The 19,520-nt window shown below is 46.4% G+C and overlaps 2 protein-coding genes across 2 annotated transcripts in view; both read left to right on the top strand.

Moving 5' to 3' along the window:
• LOC110085483 (polycystin-1-like protein 2) overlaps positions 1-7,836 on the top strand; it is a 48,839-nt gene extending 41,003 nt beyond the window's left edge. The window contains exons 35-43 of the mRNA XM_072980805.2: positions 339-524; positions 1,473-1,800; positions 2,044-2,177; positions 3,093-3,220; positions 3,446-3,606; positions 4,455-4,665; positions 5,626-5,727; positions 6,112-6,243; positions 7,443-7,836. Coding sequence (XP_072836906.2) covers positions 339-524; positions 1,473-1,800; positions 2,044-2,177; positions 3,093-3,220; positions 3,446-3,606; positions 4,455-4,665; positions 5,626-5,727; positions 6,112-6,243; positions 7,443-7,565 — 1,505 coding nt within the window. The 3' untranslated portion in view covers positions 7,566-7,836. The remainder of the gene's footprint in view (positions 1-338; positions 525-1,472; positions 1,801-2,043; positions 2,178-3,092; positions 3,221-3,445; positions 3,607-4,454; positions 4,666-5,625; positions 5,728-6,111; positions 6,244-7,442) is intronic.
• Positions 7,837-8,628: 792 nt separating this feature from the next.
• GCSH (glycine cleavage system protein H) lies at positions 8,629-19,246 on the top strand. The gene is made up of 5 exons (XM_020805735.3): positions 8,629-8,854; positions 13,342-13,421; positions 15,875-15,938; positions 17,406-17,537; positions 18,479-19,246. Exons 1-5 carry the CDS (start codon positions 8,671-8,673, stop codon positions 18,574-18,576), a joined length of 558 nt encoding a protein of 185 aa, XP_020661394.3. The 5' UTR covers positions 8,629-8,670; the 3' UTR covers positions 18,577-19,246.
• Positions 19,247-19,520: the final 274 nt, after the last annotated feature.

Raw genomic sequence — 19,520 nt, 5'->3', positions numbered from 1 at the left:
GTTCTTTCTTGGTGTGATTGCTGATAATAGTAATAGTAATAGTAATAGTAATAGTAATAGTAATAGTAATAGTAATAGTAATAGTAATAGTAATAGTAATAGTGATGATGAAGAAGAAGAAGAAGAAGAAGAAGAAGAAGAAGAAGAAGAAGAAGAAGAAGACGCACACAGACATTTCAGGGGTGGAGCAAATTAAGGGAGGAGCTCACCCAAGAAAACGTGGTTGGTGGGCTCATCAATATGATAGAACTGCTGCCTTTGGCCTCCACAAAGCATTTGGAGCATCAATTTGAGCTTGAAAAAGCTAGTATGTTTCATTTTTCCTCTCCTTTTCCCAGCCTACCTGGGTTTCTTGTGGATGCTACTCTTGGTTGCCTATGGACAACGAGACCCTAACTCTTACTATCTCAACAAACATATTGAAGGCAGCTTCACCGATGGATTCCAGGACGTTTTAAGTTACCAGGATTTCTTTAAATGGGCAAGAACCACCTTGGTCAACAATTTATATGGCCCACATCCAGGTACAAAGATAGTTTTTGCTGATGCAGCATTTAAGCTCAAGACAGAGAGAGAATGTGTTATGATGAGCAAGGACATTGTTTGCAGCCTATTACACTTGGGGAGGGGAATAATGAAGGCATAACAATGTTATTTTGAAATGCAATATAGTGACAATTAACTTCATTACTTGGGGACCTAATGACTAATACTTTGTCCTACCTACATCATCACAATACTTACTCATTACTTTGAAATGTTATTTTGGTGATTCATGAATGCAGTTTTAGGTGGGGGGGGGTTATTGTTGTTTTTCAGAATTTTTTAAACAAATTAAAAAGCATGTGTTAGCAGTTCATCACCAACAAGCAATGTCAATCATTACTCATGACTAAAGAGTAGTGAACAATTATTTGCCTTTAAATAATCATAGCACTTTTGCAAAGACATTCTGAAAACTGGTTTAAGAGTTGAGGGACATCTATGTTTAATTGTTTCTATAATGTGGTGGCGCTGCGGGTTAAACCGCAGAAGCCTCCGGGCTGCAAGGTCAGAAGACCAGCCCTCGTAAGATCGAATCCACGTGGAGGGAGTTCCCGTCGCTTTGTCCCAGCTCCTGCCAACCTAGCAGTTCGAAAGCATGTAAAAAGGCGAGTAGATAAATAGGTACCACCTTGGTGGGAAGGTAAAGGCATTCTGTATCTAGTCACACTGGCCACATGACCATGGAAATGTATTCGGACAAATGCTGGCTCTACGGCTTGGAGACAGGGATGAGCACCGTGCCCTAGAGCTGGACATGACTGGACTAAAATGAATGAATGAATGAATGAATGAATGAATGAATGAATGAATGAATGAATGAATGAATGAATGAATGAATGTCAAGGGGAACCTACATTGGCTTAAAGGGCGCTGCAAATACTGCATGCTCCAAGAAGCTGTTTCCCCCTCCCTTGCATCCCAACCAGGCTTCATCACAGACGGCAACTCCAAGCTGGTGGGTGGTGCGCGGCTTCGACAAGTGCGGGTCAAAGGCAACACCTGCCCGATAGCGCCTAAGCTGCAGGCGACGGTGGGGGAGTGCCACGCAGCCTATTCTTTTGATGCCGAAGACACAGCGGACTATGGAGAGCAGTGGAACCGCTCTTCCCTCGACAACTCTTCGGATCTCGGTTCTGCCTGGCACTATCAGAGCCAGTCCAAACTCAGAGGGCATCCCGTGTGGGGCAAACTGGCTGTCTACCGAGGAGGAGGATATGTGGTTTACTTGGGCACAGATCCCCGGAATGCCTCCAGGTAGCTTCTTCCATTGATGTTTGCACAGTACAGTAGTTGCTTACCAAAATAACCCAAAGTCAAGTCCAACTCATAGGTGCAACTTAAGTCTGACTTGACAATGTGTCCTGTGACTTGAGTTCCCATCCCTGTTTATTAGCTGCGTTCAATATCGGTTGTTTCGGATGAATTGTTCATGTGTAGGATTGTATGTGTATCATACAATCAATATGTCACACACTTCTTCTGTTTGTTCTTTGGCAGAATTCTCCAGTACCTCTTTCAAAACACCTGGCTGGATACCTTTACAAGGGCCGTGTTTGTTGAGTTCACTGTCTACAACGCCAACGTCAACCTGTTCTGCATTGTGAACCTCATGTTTGAAACCAACTCCTTAGGTGAGAGCTGGACATTTTTCTCCAGCACTCGGACAAGGGGGCAACAGGCTGCACGTTACTCTGAGAAGCTGCATCCCACATTGTACCTCCTAAATCCTTGAGTAGTTGGAGATCAATTTAACAGATTATGAGGATATTACTAAGTCAGGGAATGGATCTGTCTTGGCTTAGTGGACATTAATGGAGCATAAAAAGGTTCCATCATTATTATTTTTCAAAACTGGAAGTGAATGTATAGTCAGTTCCAATACTGGGTGAAAAAAAAATGCAACATGTACACAAACATGTTGAGACCACAAAAATATACCTACGCCAATGACACAGAATAGACTCCATCTTGTTTAAATTTGTTTCCCATAAGCCCTGGCCTATATGTATATGGCATACACATGCCAGAATGGTTGCCTGGACCACGGCTGACGTGGCTGAGATGTTCTGGGAGTTGCATCTCAGACACGGAATTTTCCCATCTCTGATTCTGCGTGGGGCTACGGGCAAATGAGATAGCAGCTGCAAGCGATATTGATGAACAGATGCTTATGCACAGCTTGGCTTCTGGTGGGTGTTGTTTTCAGATCAGATCAGTGCCGGCCATTCTCATAGCAGAATCATGAACCGTTGCCTCTGCATCACTGGTTAATCAGCAAAAACAATGATGCAAATCTTTTTTTAAAAAAAAGCTAGGAAACCTGCAGGACCAAAGATGTGAAATGAAGCTACATCAATCCTGTGTTACGTTCCCCTTGTGCGTAGTTTAGACAGATGGCAGAGCTCGGCTCCCTCTGAATGTGGATTGCTGTGGCAACATGATATGTTCAGATAGCTTAGCTTGAACCGCACGTAGCGCTCCTTTTGTGATGTAGGCGCTGGACAGCTTTGGACAGCCATACACTGATCATTGCGTGAATTTTGCAGGAGCGTTCTTTCCACGAGCTGAGATGCAGAGCATTCGGCTTTATCCATACACCGATGGCCTGCATATTTTTGTGGTGGCAGCAGAAGTCATTTATTTCCTCTTCGTCATCTACTACATGGTGGGACAGGTAAGGCGATCAGACGAAGCAGAGCCTCACACAAAGACAGCCAAAGTGGGTGACTCTAAGTCCCCCCCCCCAATGCCAAGAGGGCTTCTGTCTCTCTTTATTTGTCCCTCATATTCAAAGACACTCTTGGCTGGAAATCTAAACAAAGTGGCATTATAGCAACCTGATCTGCTAATTGGCTGGCATTTGATGCACTCTTTGGAACCGAACTCTTTGTTTTAACAGGGAAAACTCATGAGGGCTCTGAAATGGAATTACTTCCATAGCAAGTGGAACCTGTTAGAGCTGGCCATCATCACCATCAGCTGGAGCGCCCTGTCGGTGTTTGTGAGACGGACCATCTTGGGCTTGCGGGACATCAGTTACTACCAGGAGCACAAGGACGAGTAAGTTCTCATTCTCGTAGAGCGTTCCAAATTTCCCTTGCTGGCGGAGGGAGACGGGGTAGAATTGGCATCTAGGATTTGAAATCAGGCCTCCTTCGCTTCTGTCTCACACCTTTATCCGTTTCCCCCAATGTGGCACTCTTACCCTTACCCCCAATGAGTGGGTAGTTGTTCTTTATACAGTGGTGCCTCGCTAGACGATGATAATCCATTCCACTGAAATCGCTGTTTAGCGAAATCATTGTCTAGCGAAAAGCATTTCCCCATTGGAATGCATTGAAACCTGTTTAATGCGTTCCAATGGGGAAGAATCATCGCTGTCTAGAGAAGACCGGCCATAGGAAAGCCGCTTTGCGAACCGCCGACCAACTGTTTAAATTGCTGTCTTCCAAAGCTTAGGTGCCGAAAACACCTGTTTTGCGAGCGCGGAGGGAGCTGTCAAAATCGTTGTCTAGCAAAAATTGATTTGTGAAGCAGGGACCAAACATTGTCCAGCGAAACTCCTCCATAGGAATCACTGTTTTGCGAATCCCTATAGCGATCGCAAAAAGCCAATGTCTAGCGAAAAAACTGTCATGTGGGGTAACTGTCTAGCGAGGCACCACTGTATTTGAACAACTACCCACTCATGTGGTGGGAGTTGTAGTTCAACTCTGCAAATATGCTGGACTACAACTCCCACCAGCTCCAGCTAGCAGAGTCAGGCAGGACGGTTGTGGCAGCCTCAAACCTCTTCAGGGTACCATGCTTTTTTTGGGTGGGTGGGTGGGTGGGACGGGTGGAACAGGGAGGATTCCGCCCCCACTGCCCCACAATAGCTCATGGTGGCGGTTTCCCTGTCGTCCCAGGTTTGCGAGTTTCCACCAGACAGCAACCGTGGACGCTGTCCTGGGCTACCTGATTGCCTTTCTGGTGCTTCTCGCCACCGTGAAGCTCTGGCATCTCCTGAGGCTGAACCCCAAGCTGAACATGATCACCTCCACCCTGAGGAGGGCCTGGGGAGACATATCTGGATTTGCCACCGTGATTATAATCATGTTCCTCGCCTATTCCGTTGCTGTGAGTAGTCACCTTCTGTTTCATCTCTTACCCAGGGAACGGTTTCCATCTGTTCATACTTTCTGTGGTTTTCCCCCTCCTTTGCATTATTTTGACAGCGATTGTCACAGCCGGCCCTAAGATTAGGCAGAAGGAAGCGACCACCCCAGGTAGCTGATGCTGAGAGGCCCCAAAACAGCATCTCCTTTCTGTTCCTCTCCGTTGAAGGATTGTCCCTCTTAGACTAACTTCCTTTCTCAGACTAGCCTGTCTCCGGAATAAAGATCAGATTAAACTCCCAGTCCAGCCAGCCACTGGATGCGGACTATCAAGAGGGCCCTCGATCACCCTATGCTTCAGACAGAAAAATGTCTCGAGGCCTGATCTTCTAACAATAATTAATGGAGGACAGACCACATGCTACTTTAAATAGGTGACTGCATTTTACAGGTCTTGGTTTTAAAACAAAAATGGTTGTGGTGGGTGATTTAGGGTTGGGGTTAGACATGGGCACGAACCTCCGGTTTGGCATGGTTTGTTTCCCGATCCGTGGTTCGGAATGGCAGCGCCCTGTGCCACCTTCTTCCAGACACTGCTACCGAATAGCTGCCTGCTGGAGGGGCACCGAATCACGGATCAGCTGTTCAGCCAGGAAATGATCTGCGCCAAACTATAATTCCCCCCTTCTGTTCTTTGCAATCTTGAAAAGGAAGGAAGGAAGGAAGGAAGGAAGGAAGGAAGGAAGGAAGGAAGGAAGGAAGGAAGGAAGGAAGGAAGGAAGGAAGGAAGGAAGGAAGGAAGGAAGGAAGGAAGGAAGGAAGGAAGGAAGGTGCCATAACATAAGCTGGCTCAGAATTTGGAGACCTCTTGCACAGGGGCTGGACTCGATCAGCCATACATAGGGCCTCTCCTAGCTCTGCGGTTCTCACATGATGATGATTTGTATGCAAGACTTTTTCAAAATTTATTTTCGAATTGCAGACAAACTTAATATATGGATGGAAGCTAAACTCGTACAAGACGCTTTTTGATTCAGCAGAGACGATGGTCAGCCTTCAGCTGGGAATCTTCAACTATGAAGAGGTATCGCATCCTGGTCGTTAGATGTTCCCCGGGATCAATTAAAGCCACAGGGCAGTTATTAATTTAATTGCATTGACCGTACATCTGCACTGGCAGGGGGTTGGACTTGATGGCCCCCTGTGGTCTCTTCGAACACTGTGGTTCTACGATCTAGCACTATCAGTGTGCATGATTCCCCCAGTTTTGGTGCGCTCCTCTTAGGTTAGACGACATAAATCCCCGTTAACATTCTGTGTTTTGTTTTTCCAGATCCAAAGTGTATTCAGGCCACAAATAGGCATACCTGAGTCTCCAGCTGAGTTTAAAATATCTTGCAAAAGGAGCTTTCTCTTCCTCTCCGTGGAACAGCAAAATGCCTTGGTGACATTTATCTCTGTTTTCCAGGTCTTGGACTACAATCCGATTTTGGGATCCTTCTTAATTGGCTCCTGCATAATTTTCATGACGTTCGTGGTGTTGAACCTCTTCATCTCTGTGATCCTTGTGGCTTTCAGTGAGGAGCAGAAACATTATCAGGTTTGTTCATAGATGTGCTTTGGCCATCCTAGCCATCAGCTGGCTAGATAGCTCGATGGGTTAGGCATCGGTCTGTGGATCCAGAGGTTGGGGGTTCAATTCCCCACTCTTCCTCCTGCAATTAGAGAAACCCTAGGTGGCCGTGGGCCAGCTGCATGCAGTCCCAGGGCACCCCCGGAAGAAGAAAGGAAATGGGAAACATGAGCACTTTCTAACGAGAATTGACTGGACAGCATACAGTTATTACTATTTATTAATCCCATAAATTGAAAGCCCAAATTGCTTTGCCATTACTCTCTTTTTATATTGGGAGGTTCCACTAAAAACCAGGTTTCCTAAGCTTGATGCCTCTAGTTGAATGGGACTACAGCACTCATCGTCCCCTTACATGCACGCTGGCTAAGGATGATAAGAAATGCAGTCCAAAATATTTGGAGGGTGCTGGGTTGGGACACGTGGCGCTGAACCAAAGGATTTCACTGATCTGCAACGTTAATAGAAACAGCTGGTGTCACAGTCCTCAGATGTAAGCCCCATTGGTTTTCCTAATAAGTATGTACTAAATTGCAATGAACGCAGGCCAGCACATTCACCAGCCCTGTCTGTCACAACCAGATTTATTACTGTGCAAAAAGGCATAGAAGTGCAACTTCCAATTTGCAAATTTTGGCATGCTTACACGGGAGCAACAAACTCCTATAATTCAACTCAATGGACTTCTGCTCCGAGTAATCATGGTTAGAATCCGTTTGCTTGAATACAATCCTCTTCTTACTTAAATTGACAGTTTACATAGTCAAGCTGTAAAAGTTATACTTGTTTTATTTATTTATTTATTTATTTATTTATTTATTGTAAGTATACCTACTCATTTATAACAACTTCTAGGGCTATGCTTTCAGAACGAAGACAATTTTCCAGCGCCTTTCATTTACTGTGCACTCGCCTTTAACATAAATTGCTTTGCTTAGCATCAGCTCCTCATCAGAAAAACCGAAGTAATTTATGAATCATGCCCACGGCAGCCTTTCTGAACCAGGAAAATCCAGTCCCTGGAGATTCTGTATTCAGCAGGGCCTGCCGAGATCTTTCCCACGCCTGTATTTCTCCATCCGTATTATTACATGGAATCGTACACAAGCGCAGCAATCGCTTATTAGAGGCAAATTGTAACTGTATGTGTACGTGTGTGTTTTAAGGCTTCAGAAGAGGAAGAGATAGTCGACCTAATGTTGAAGAAAATCTGCAGTTTCCTCGGCATTAAATGCAAAAATGAGAAACCTGACTGTAAGAAGCCACTGGAAGACCCTGCAGGCAACTAACAACGGGCGAGGCGGTCCCTTGTCATCACTTCCGTTTACAGATACTTCATTTAAATATTGTGTTTCCTGCGCTAGTGCATGCTATAGCTGTTTTCAGGAATTGAATCTTTAACCTGATGCTTAACAACTGCATTTCAGATCGTGGTCTTAATTGTTTATTGACAGACATGGAAGCAAGACCAAGACAATATGAAATTAATCCCGCTTAATTGTACACACTTTTATTCTGTGATTATTCCACCGTGTAATACAATAAACACTATCTAAAGAATTATTTGGTTAAGTTGTTTAAAACTGTAATGTAGTTGCCACTGGAGTGTACTAGGCACTCTTACGACATGCTTTACAGTAGGACCCCGGGATCCGCAGGGGATTGGTTCCAAGCCATCTCACAGATGCTGAAAAATGGGGATCCTAGTGAACCCCATTTTAATGGTAAATGCATACCCTGGCATGGTCTCTCACCCCCTCTAGAAGCCAGGTCTGGTAGCTTCACCTTTTTATATATAAATACACACACACACACATACACACACACACACACATATATGTGTGTGTGTGTGTGTGTGTATGTATATGTATATATGTAAATATGTATATGTATATATATTTTTTTCTAGGATTTTTTTTAACGTTTTCAAACATTCATAAGTGAATCCTGGCCATCACACACCTAGTGCTGAAAGCTTCTGGCAGTTTTTGCATCTGGGACCCCAAGGTTGGGAACCCCTCTCTTACAGCCTTGCAGGGACATTTAACTGCACAGAGCAATTCCCCTTCAAGGAGCCACCCCCGCCTCTCTTTTTTTTCCTGGTGGCAACGCCGAAAAGGCTCATTCCCCCCCCCACCACCACCACCACCACCACGGACCCAAACAGTGCAGGGCCTGCCGGGTGGTGGCTCCTCCAAAGCAGGCACTCGCTCCCTCCCTCCCAGGGCTGAGTGACGCTCGAGCCGCCAATGAGCCCCGCCCTCCCCAGCGGCGTCGAGAGGCCCCGCCCCTGTGGAGAGGGAAGCCCCGCCCCCCGGTCCCGCCCCCTCCTCCCCTCCTCTGGTCCCGCCTCCGCCTCCTCCCCTTCTCCGGCCGCCGGGTCTCGGTGGAGCGATGGCCGCGGCGGTGACGGCTTGCTGCCGAGGGCTGCTCCGGCGGCGGGGGTTCGGGCTGAGGGCCTCGGCCGGCTTCCGCCTCGCCTTCCCGGCCGGCTCCGGCGGGCTCGCTCGGGCGGAGCTTCCCGGCCAGGCCGCCTCGGCCAGGGGGCTCAGCGCCAGCCCCGCGTTGCTGCACGCCGGTGAGCCTCGGGAAGGGCAAGAGGGAGGGTAATGGTGGATCGGGCCCTCCCCCCCCCCAATGCACCGGGACTTTCTTCTTGCACCAGCCCGGGATCGCTCGGCGGGTCCTGGAGGGGCTCGTCCTTTGCAAGCAGGAGCCGAGGCGCTTCCAAAGCGAGGCGCGCCGGGTTTACTCGGGAGCAAGCCTCCTCCCAGATCCTAGGCGGTTTCTTCTCCCCCAGATGTTTTTTTCTCGGAAGGAGACCCCCCTCTGCAAGCCTGTGCGTTTGCACCTCTAGGCGGGCATCCCTTACGCCATAAGCCTCTTTATTTACCTCCAAGCAGGCAGGCATCCCCTCCAGCCTTGCACCGCAGCCCGGGAAGTGTGTGTATGTCTGTGCGCGCGTGTCTACTCTGGAGTAAATGGCCTGGCCTTGCAAGCGACTTGCTTGCTCCCAACTCTGGAGGGCTTCCGAGCACCGCAGCGGGGAGAGTCCTAAAGGCATTTACTCGAGAGGAAGCGCCCTCGAACGTGCAGCATTAGACAAGGGGGGAGGCAGACAAAAAATCTTTGCAAATTATCCCGCTATAGGGGCAATACAGTTAAGGCTTCCTTCCCTTTTTCCTTTTTGCAGAGTTCACCTTTTCAGAAGATAGGTAAGAAGGATACATTCAACAGCCAAACAACAACTAAAGGAAACAAAAAAAACAGAACAAAGGAATTGTTAACAGTAAATAGGGCCAGCTTGACTTTCTGCTCACTCTTGCCATGGAAGTGTGGGGTTGTTTTCTGAGTAAACATGCTGTGCCTCGCTTAGCCTGGACATTTGGGGACGGAAGAGGTCAGTGGCGTTGTCCCTCCACACAGGAACGGTGTCTGGGGGGGGGGGCTTCTCCCCTCCCCACTAATTTATCTGTAGGGTTATCGCAGATCTGCCACGAACTGCTCCTGGATGCAAGGGGCCGCTTGCATTCCAGTTGCAAACTTTTTAACGGCACACGCAATAAACGTAAATGGACTCAAAGGTCATTCTTGGAAGGTGTTTTTTCATTGTACTTTTATCTCTGGAAAAAGTAAAGGTTCCTCTTGACATTTAGTCCAGTCGTGTCCGACTCTAGGGCGCGGTGCTCATCCCCATCTCCAAGCCGTAGAGCCAGCATTTGTCCGAAGACAGTTTCTGTGGTCACGTGGCCAGCGCGACTAGACCCTTCCCACCATAGTGGTACCTATTCATCTACTTGCATTTTTTTTACAAGCTTTCGAACTGCTAGGTTGGCAGGAGCTGGGACAAGCGACGGGAGCTCACTCCGTTGCGTGGATGCGATCTCACGACGGCTGGTCTTCTGACCTCGCAGCACAGAGGCTTCTGCAGTTTAACCCACAGCGCCACCACTTCCCCATCTCTGTATGAGTAGCTAAATAAACATTAACCCCCCCCCCCCCCAGGTAAAGGTCAGGATTTCAACCCAATCCAGGAGAGATTTTCCAGATTGAAAGTTGCATTTAGAAAGTTTTAAATGGTCTGGTATAAGCTTTTTATGAAAACAACTGGCTGGTAGATTCATGGATTTCTCATTTTTTTTTAAAAAAAAGTTTTTTCCAGTGGGCAATCCAGGGTTTTACTCACACTCAAGGTGGGCCGATCTAGGTCTTTTGGACTACAATGCCCAGAATTCCTTAGAAGCACAGGATTCTGGAAGTAGTGGTTCAAAAAACACAATTCTACTTACGTACGTCTCATTCATAGTGAGCCCTGAAATGGATCTTTGGCTAATCACCTTCCCTGAATTTGACCTAACTCACAGAGGAAAATCATGCATGCAGCCTCGAGCTTATTGCAGGAAAAATGAGATATAAATTAAACTAGTAACTTAATTTGCATTCAGTGACAGTGTCAATTCCCGTAGCACACTTTACATGCCTGAGAGGAAGGATGGGAAGCCCATTAGATCACCCAGAATTTCTATCAGATTCTAACCTCACAGTTTTCAACCTTCTCTTGAATTAGGATGCTTTCCCCCCCCCAGTTTATTTCTTTTCTTTGATGGTAAAAATGGCTTCCATAAATACTCTTTGCCGGTTAGCAACAAAAACAATCACGAAAGTATTATGGCACTCTTCGGTGAGAGTTTTCATGAGTTATGATCCCCTTTTTGAGACATCAACAAAGACATCAGAAGTGGGTTGCAATCGCTGGAAACTCACACCGAAATCAATTAGCTAGTCCTGAAAATACGACAGCGCCTTTGTTTCTGTTGTTGCTGAAACTGACGTGGCTACTTCCCCAGAAACTGCTACAATGAAAAATTCTGCCTTAAAAAAATGTTTACAAAATTTAATATACATACCCTCTGTTCAATGTTTCATTTTAACTGTTTTTAAAATAAAACAGTTAAAATGACAAACACACCCTGGTAGGGCTGTCCTGCAGCAATAGTGTGGAATTTATTTATTTTTCCATCGGAGGCCTCCTTTTTTATTTTGTCTATACTTCTTTCCAGGCGTCACACGCAAAGGTGGAGAGTACCCAAATAAAAAGTAGGCCTCAGCTAAGTAGCTAAGCTTTCCCTCTGTGCACTCAGTCTTTAAAACCCCAGGATACCGCTTTTTCATAATTCATAACTTTTTCTTTTAAACAACCTATGCATGGTGACATGTTTTGCGTTAGGGAGTTTAAATTCTGTACCTTCACAGCGCATGCGCGTCTCTTGAAAGACAAGGAAATCTATTCTTCTGCTGCAGGTGATTGTTAGAATTCTGTTTTTCTAAAAATATATTGCAGGAGGAAAAAAATCATGTATCATTCTGGACAATAACTGAGTAGGACGTTAAATTTAACGACAATGCCGTAATGGCCAGAAATACAGATACAGCACGAACAATTTTTATTAGCCATGTTCTGTTGAGTCTTAGGAAGTGAGAAGCCTTAAATATAAATAATATTGTGTATCTATTAATTTTTTTGCAAAAAAAGGGGGAAATCGGGTTGTTCATTATTCAGGAGAGTTACTCGTGCGTTGAGAAAAATGTACGCGATGAGTATGACTTCCAGGTGTGATTTCTTTTTTTGTCATTGAAAGTTAGAATCGCTTATTAGTATAAAGCTTTGTGTAATATTTTGTAAAATGTTTGCCTCTTTAGTAATAGGTCTCAGATAATCAAATATTTCAGGCCTTCCGTTGTCAAGCTGGCACCCGTGAAATGAGCTGGGATGCAAATTTCCGCATCCCCAGCTCATGACGCTGGCCTAGTCACGGGAAATATAATCCACAGAGAAGACCAGGTTGGGGAGAGGCTGCAGAATGCAATGTTAAACGAAAGCCTACCTCCCTGCGTCCACCATAAGCTTGTCAAGAATGCGTCTGTGGAATGGGCATCATCCTCATCCTGAGCAGTTTCCATAATCTTGTGCTGCTTTTGAGTACAGTGGTGCCCCGCATGACAACGATAATCCGTCCCGTGAAAATAGCTGTTTAGCGAAATGTCGTCATGCAAAAACCCTTTCCCCATTGGAATGCATTGAAACCCGGGTTAATGCGTTCCAATGGGGAAAATACCTCATCATCCAGCAAAGATCGCCCATAGGGAAGCCATTTTGCGAGCGCCGATCAGCTGTAAAAATGGCTGCCTTGCAAAGCATGGGTCCGGAAAACACAGGGCAGCCATTTTGCAAAGCTGAAAAAAATGTCGTCTTGCAAACAAACGGTTCGTGAAGCACGGACCTAATCGACGTCCAGCGAAATCCCCTATTGGAATGACTGCTTTGCGAATCGCTACAGCTATCGCAAAAAGTCATCATGCAGATTTGTCGTTTAGCGGGGTCATCGTTTAGCGAGGTACCACTATAGTTTGGGCAACTTATCCAGATACTCTTCTTGTTCTCTCTCTTGCAACGAGCCTTTAAGCCAGGGTCTACATGGTGCCACTAGGCTCCGAGGCAGGTGTTCTTGCGGGCGTGCAGAGCTTGGGGTGCCCAAATGTTAACGGGCTACACAACACCCTTGATCTCTTCCCATTGTCATGGTGTCGAAAGCTGGAGTTGGAGTCCAGCCATACCTCAAGAGTGGCGGGTTCCGCCCTGCTGCGGCATCGTCTTGCAATCTTAAGCTTTTGCCATTTCAGGAGGTTCACTTATACGGAAGGGTATCTACGATTATATCTTCAATGGAGTGCATTACAGTGTTTGAAGAAGGATATAATTTCAAAAAAAGATACAGGGTGGTGGGGAGAAGACACACACACAGCCTAGGAGGGAATAAAACATGCATCCGATGTCAGTTGAAGAGTGGCTTGGATTTGAACACGAAACCTTTGCAACATAAACTCAGCAGACAAAACAGGCTGTTCAGGTTTGTATTCTAAGTGCTGTTTGAGGACTGGGAACTTGGAATGTTTTTCTGAAAGCGGATGCCAAATTTTAAAACGTTTTGAGATGGAACCGTTATGGGGGGGAAATGGGTTTAGAAAAGCCGGATGTATTGAAATTTCCTTTTGCTTTGTTTTCAGCGCGCCGATTCACAGACAAGCATGAATGGGTATCGGTTGAAAACTGTGTTGGGACTGTAGGAATCAGCAACTTCGCGCAGGTATTGCCCCTCCCCCATCCCAAGCCGTTATCTTGCAATATATGCTCTTGTGGACCTTGCTCTTTGCTACCTTTATTGCTCTAATATCATTATTCTAATCGTGTATTTTGAACACAGAACCAAACTGTGGACTTTGGAACCTATAACATCTTGGGGAATGCTATTGGCCGGTTGAGCCCTCCTCTCTCCTCCCTACCCCCAGTTTGGCTTCCATCGGGTCCAGCCACTCACTGTTCTTATTACTTTGCATTGTGGATGCAACCTTGGAAATCAGGCTGAAAACTGCTTGTAACCCAAGTTGTAAAATTCACAGGTGCCTGCTTTCTGCTTTGTGCAACTGAATGATACTTGATGAAAATGCAAATTTGCAAACCAAATGGCAGCCAGCGAACAATCTGATGAGGGTTTGGAAGATCATGAAATGGGAACAAATCTGTTCCCGGTTATCTATCCCTGCCTTGTTGGACCAGACAGCAGTGGAAGCTTGGGTCTCTCCACGGGGATTAAAATGTGCAATTTTCTAAATGGAATTGGGAACGCAGTTCCCACTTGGCCTGCATTCAGTTGGCAGAAGAGTGTGTGCTTCTGTCAGAAATGTAATACAATGTTGCCTCACATTACGACAATGGTGCCTCACATTACGACGTTAATTCGTTCCAGCGAAATCACAGTAGAACAAAAACGTCGTAATGCGAAAATAAAAAGCCCATTGAAACGCACTGAAACCCCTTCAATGCATTCCAATGGGCTGGAAACTCACCGTCCAGCGAAGATCCTCCATAGGGCGGCCATTTTCGGTGGCTGTCTTGCGAGGAATCCGTCCCAGAAAACAGCGGGGAGCCATTTTGAAACCACCGATCAGCTGTTGGAAAATCGTTTTGCGAAGAATCGGTTCCCGAAGCAGGGAACCGATCATCGTAAAACGAAAAAACCCTATTCAGACCATCGTTTTGCGATCGCAAAAGTGATCACAAAAACGTCATCGTAATGCTGTTTCATTGTAATGTGGGGCAATCGTAAAGCGGGGCACGACTGTATTGAGAACATACCTTCAGTTGGGTCGGTCCCACCCAACTCCTTTGTCCTTTTCTGTCTGTCGCTGCATTTGAGTGGTTCTCAAACTGGGGTCCCCAGATGTTCCTGAACTGCAACTCCCAGGAACTCCAGCCAACATCGCTAGTGGTGAAGGCTTCTGGGAGTTGCAGTCCAAGAACACTGGGGTTACTGAAGGTTGGGAACCTCTGTTTTAGGGCCTCAATTCATCGTTCACATGCAAGAATGATTGTACATGTTCAGTTGTGGCCACTTTGACTCCTCCCATAAGAGGAAGTGAGGGAATCAAGGATGACGGGCAACTATGGTTTGTACAGGGGCCGTGCCTGCTCCGTTGTTCACCCCGCTAAACGCCTGCACACACACCCAGTTTTTCAACATTGGAACTGATCGGAAAGTTACTTCAACTGTTCAGAAATCGCGTTTGGGTGTGAAGGAGTTACAGGGTAGGTCGGCAGGGGGAAAAGCAGAATTACAACAGCAAATCAGTATTCTGACAAATTCCGACAAATTAGTATTTTGAGTAAATGCAGCCAATAGCAGCTTACAGGAGCAGTCCTATGCAGTACCCTGGGGTGCTGTCTTTTGATTAAGGTGCTGGACCCCAACCATGCGTAACCCAGATGTTCTGAGACTGCAGCTCCCCAAAATCCCAGGTGGTAGTGAAGGCTTCTTGGGAGTTGCAGTCCAAGAACATTTGGGTTGCCCAAGGTTGGGAACCACTGCTCTAGGTGCTCCCCTCAAGTGATGGAAAGGATCTGTTTGTCACAGCACGTCGTTTTCCTCACCTACTTATCTTGCATTTAGCGTGCTTTGTTTCGTGAACAGGCACTGAAAGTGGCCTCTGAAGGTCCAGTTGCTGAGGCATATTTTTCTAAGACAATTTGTTGCAGTGGGGTGGGACAGAGAAACTATGTAGAGGAGATGCGTTGTTCTAGGGCAATGCAGACGTACAAAGAAAGACCAAGATTGTAGCCCCAGCAGCAGGTTGTCTAGGCAGAGGTAATGGCATGGTGACCTGGAGTTTGCATTGAAGATACTGCTAAGCAGGGGTGGTGGAGATTTCCCGGCTCCTTTTCATTCTTTTCATTGCTTTGCAGTTTGACCTTGCAGTGCATGAGAAGTGAAGCCTAGCTAAGGCTGGTTTATGAACTGGTTAACTGTCGATCAGAAAAAAAGGTTTATGGAAAGATGGGGGTGAGAAGAGAAAGCCTGCAATCTTTGGTGTTTGAAGTGAAGATTTGGAATTGCAAAAGGAGTCCTGCCCATCTGTTTGCATTCCACCGATGGGGAGGGGGAGCTCCCATGTGGTGCATCGGGCCCCTTGCTTCAGTTCTTAACCTTTTAATGGCCTTTCTTTCCAAGCCGCTGTTGCTGATGCCTGAACTTTCCTTTGACAGGAAGCGTTAGGAGATGTTGTTTATTGTAGTCTTCCAGACGTTGGAACAAAGTTGAACAAACAGGGTAAGCCTTTTCTCCCTTCCCTCTTTTAATTCTTAGCTGTTAATATCCTACAACATTGCCCAAAAAAACAAAAAACCCAGAGGAATTGTAAATTAAACAGTCACGCTGTTCTTGGACTGGAGTCGAGAAAGCTCCTGGAGGTGTTTTTCAAGGGCTTGGGCATGCCAGATAGGCTGCTAGCTCTGAAAGGCAAAGCTGTCCTCCACCTCCAACCCCCTCGGGGATCTGTGCCAAGTTGCAGCACAAACAGCTCTCGAAAGCCCCGTCGTCGTCACTCTTGAAAGCTTGTCATGTGGCAGGAGGGCCGCTGTTTGAGAAACGGATGTCAGAGTTGGCTCTAATCTGGAGCATGGGTTTTGTGCCTCTTAGGCTGTCGTGTGTTCTTTCCTTTGCTGTCGTTTAGCGGGAGAGAGAAGGAATGTGTTCTGCTCAGAACTGAAACGGGGCCTCAGCTGAATTCTGGATGAGCTAGCGTGGGTTTCCCAACCTCTAGAAGGACACAAGGTGGGGAAGAGATGTGCATTACTCTAACCCAACATGGGAACCCCCTAAAGTCTCTCTGAATTCTTACAGAGGGGGATAAAGGCGGTTCTTGGTGCTCTTGGGCTCTACAGGATTGATGACTGCAACGTTGTCTACGTGGGGCTCTAAAAATATTTGTATACCTACTGTTTTTAGCTTCGACATAATGTCTTTTTAATGATGTAAGATGGGTTCTCTTTAAGAAGAAAGGCAGGATAAAAATATTTTAAATAAATAAATGTGATTTTTTCCCCCCTACCATTGCTCAGCCATTTATTTATTGGATTATACAGCGCTGTTCTGTCTAGGCATTTGCACTTGAAATTTTGTCTTTGTTGTTTTATTATATGATCCGTTGACTGATTTTAGCATGTTAACCACCCAGAATAGTGCTTTGTAGTAATGCGGTGGTGTATGATGGATGATGGATGGATGGATGGATGGATGGATGGATGGATGGATGGATGGATGGATGGATGGATGGATGGATGGATGGATGGATGGATGGATGGATGGATGGATGGATGGATGGATGGATGGATGGATGGATGGAGAGAGAGATGGATGGATGGATGGATGGATGGATGGATGGATGGATGGATGGATGGAGAGAGAGATGGATGGATGGATGGATGGATGGATGGATGGATGGATGGATGGATGGATGGATGGATGGATGGATGGATGGATGGATGGATGGATGGATGGATGGATGGAGAGAGAGATGGATGGATGGATGGATGGATGGATGGATGGATGGAGAGAGAGATGGATGGATGGATGGATGGATGGATGGATGGATGGATGGATGGATGGATGGATGGATGGATGGATGGATGCAGAGAGAGAGATGGATGGATGGATGGATGTAGAGGGAGGGAGGGAGTGATTCATTCTTTAACATTGCCATTCAAATGCTTCCTTCTCTCCCATTCCGTCCTCCAGATGAGTTTGGTGCTTTGGAAAGTGTGAAGGCAGCTAGCGAACTCTACTCCCCAATCACAGGAGAAGTAACGGAAATTAATACGGCCCTGGCAGATAATCCAGGACTCGTCAACAAATCCTGTTACCAAGATGGTAAGAAAATGACATTTTGCTTCTCGAAATTCTTTCTGAGAACTGATCCGAGCATTGCGATGCTGGCCGCCCTGGAAGGCCTGCAATACGGACATTGTTCTCGGAGCGGTGAAACCTCTAAATGCTAGCGTGGAGGCAGGTGGCTGCTGAAAGAACCGAACGGTTTGCAGCCTCATTTCTTGGGGGCAAGGGACCGCTTCCACTTTAGCCGGCATTAAAGCCCCGGAGCGATGAGGGGAGGCTTTGGTGCCCTTTACCTTGTTTTAGCAGTGGAGCGGATCCATGTTTTTCTGTCACATATTCCAGAGTCATGCTGTGATATTTCAAGGCATGGCTGCATACAGATGGGAATGGGGCTGATCTTGGACATCCAATCTCAGCTTCTTCAGGCACTGTCTCCTTTTTCAAAACCGGAATCGCCTCCTTCCTCGGTGTTGGCCAGTGAGACATTATCCATCTTCTGTGGGGCTTTTCCCCTGTTCGCGTAAACAGGAAGCTACTAGAGTCAAGAGGTGGCGTTTGGTGGACCTAGGTAAAGGTAAAGGTTCCCCTTGACAATTTTTGTCCAGTCGTGTTCGACTCTAGGGGGCGGTGCTCATCCCCGTTCCAAGCCATAGAGCCAGCGTTTTGTCCGAAGACAATCTTCCGTGGTCACATGGCCAGTGCGACTTAGACACAGAATGCCGTTACCTTCCCACCGAGGTGGTCCCTATTTATCTACTCGCATTTGTATGCTTTTGAACCGCTAGGTTGGCGGGAGCTGGGACAAGCGACAGGAGCTCACTCTGTCGCGTGGATTCGATCTTACGACTGCTTGGTCTTCTGACCCTGCAGCACAGGCTTCTGCGGTTTAGCCCGCAGCGCCACTACGTCCCTTGCGCCACCACATCCCTTGGTGGACCTAGCTTTTCTTTAAAACATGCTTTTCTTCTTCTTCACAGGTTGGCTGATCAAAATGACGGTGGAGAACCCTTCAGAACTTGACGAACTCATGAGTGAAGATACATATGAGAAGTACATAAAGTCCATTGAGGAGTGACCGGAAGGTTAAAAACTAAACCAGTAAAAACCACTCACTTCTGTGTAGATTGCTCCACATTAGCAGTGGACAGAAGACCTGGCTGAGCAGCTCATCAAGGAAATGATCAAAGGAAACGCTCTGCCTTTTATTAAAAATGTGTTAGTCTCTGCCCATCGGTGACTGCAAATGGAAACGTCTGCCCCCCGCCCATGTTTTGCCTACCTTCTACTAGTCAGTATTTTCATGTGGGATTTGAAAGGTTTTTTTTTAGCCTAACAAAGGTAATTATATGATGCCTCCTAATGAAGGAGTAGAATAGCTTTTGTCCTTAAATAAAACCCAAACGTTGGTAAAATAGAACTGCGAAATGGTACAGCAGCCTTAAATCTTTAGTATCAACTGTGCTTGTCACCTCTCCCGGACTTTACCCGTGCCCCCCCTTCCCCTGTTCCTACGTCCGACCCCACCCACCCCAATACATTGGCCTGCTTTAAATCAGGTTTTAATAGTAAAGTTGTATTGCTGCCTTTGAGAAATTAACGAACGTTCACAGTGATTAGAGCGGAGATGGGAGTTCTCCTTTTGGAGCGAAGCTGCAGAGGTCTGGCCATTGTGGGCAGATAAAGCTCTCTCTGCTTTGCAGAAGATCAGATAAGTGAAGTTAATAAAAAATCCTGACATTTCCAAATGTGTTTGCTGTTCCTTTCGTCTCTGTGTGTTCTTGGGTAGCCACTTCATGGGATTAATGTTTAAATGATGAAAGCCAACGTGGTTTTGTAATGCCATTACCAGATTCCAGAGCCTGACCTGTTTTTTTAAGGATACCTTCAGCTGCGGGATGGACTGGTTTGGGGTTAGCAGGAAAAGTCAAAAGGTCCCTTGGTTTGTTTCATCCGGGCATATTTGAGTTAAATGGCTGGTAAGCAAAAGTCTATAATCATCTTTAGCAGGTAGATTTTTGA

This window comes from Pogona vitticeps, chromosome 10 (assembly GCF_051106095.1).
Source record: "Pogona vitticeps strain Pit_001003342236 chromosome 10, PviZW2.1, whole genome shotgun sequence".
Taxonomy (NCBI): domain Eukaryota; kingdom Metazoa; phylum Chordata; class Lepidosauria; order Squamata; family Agamidae; genus Pogona; species Pogona vitticeps.
This window is presented reverse-complemented; position numbering and strand designations above follow the sequence as displayed.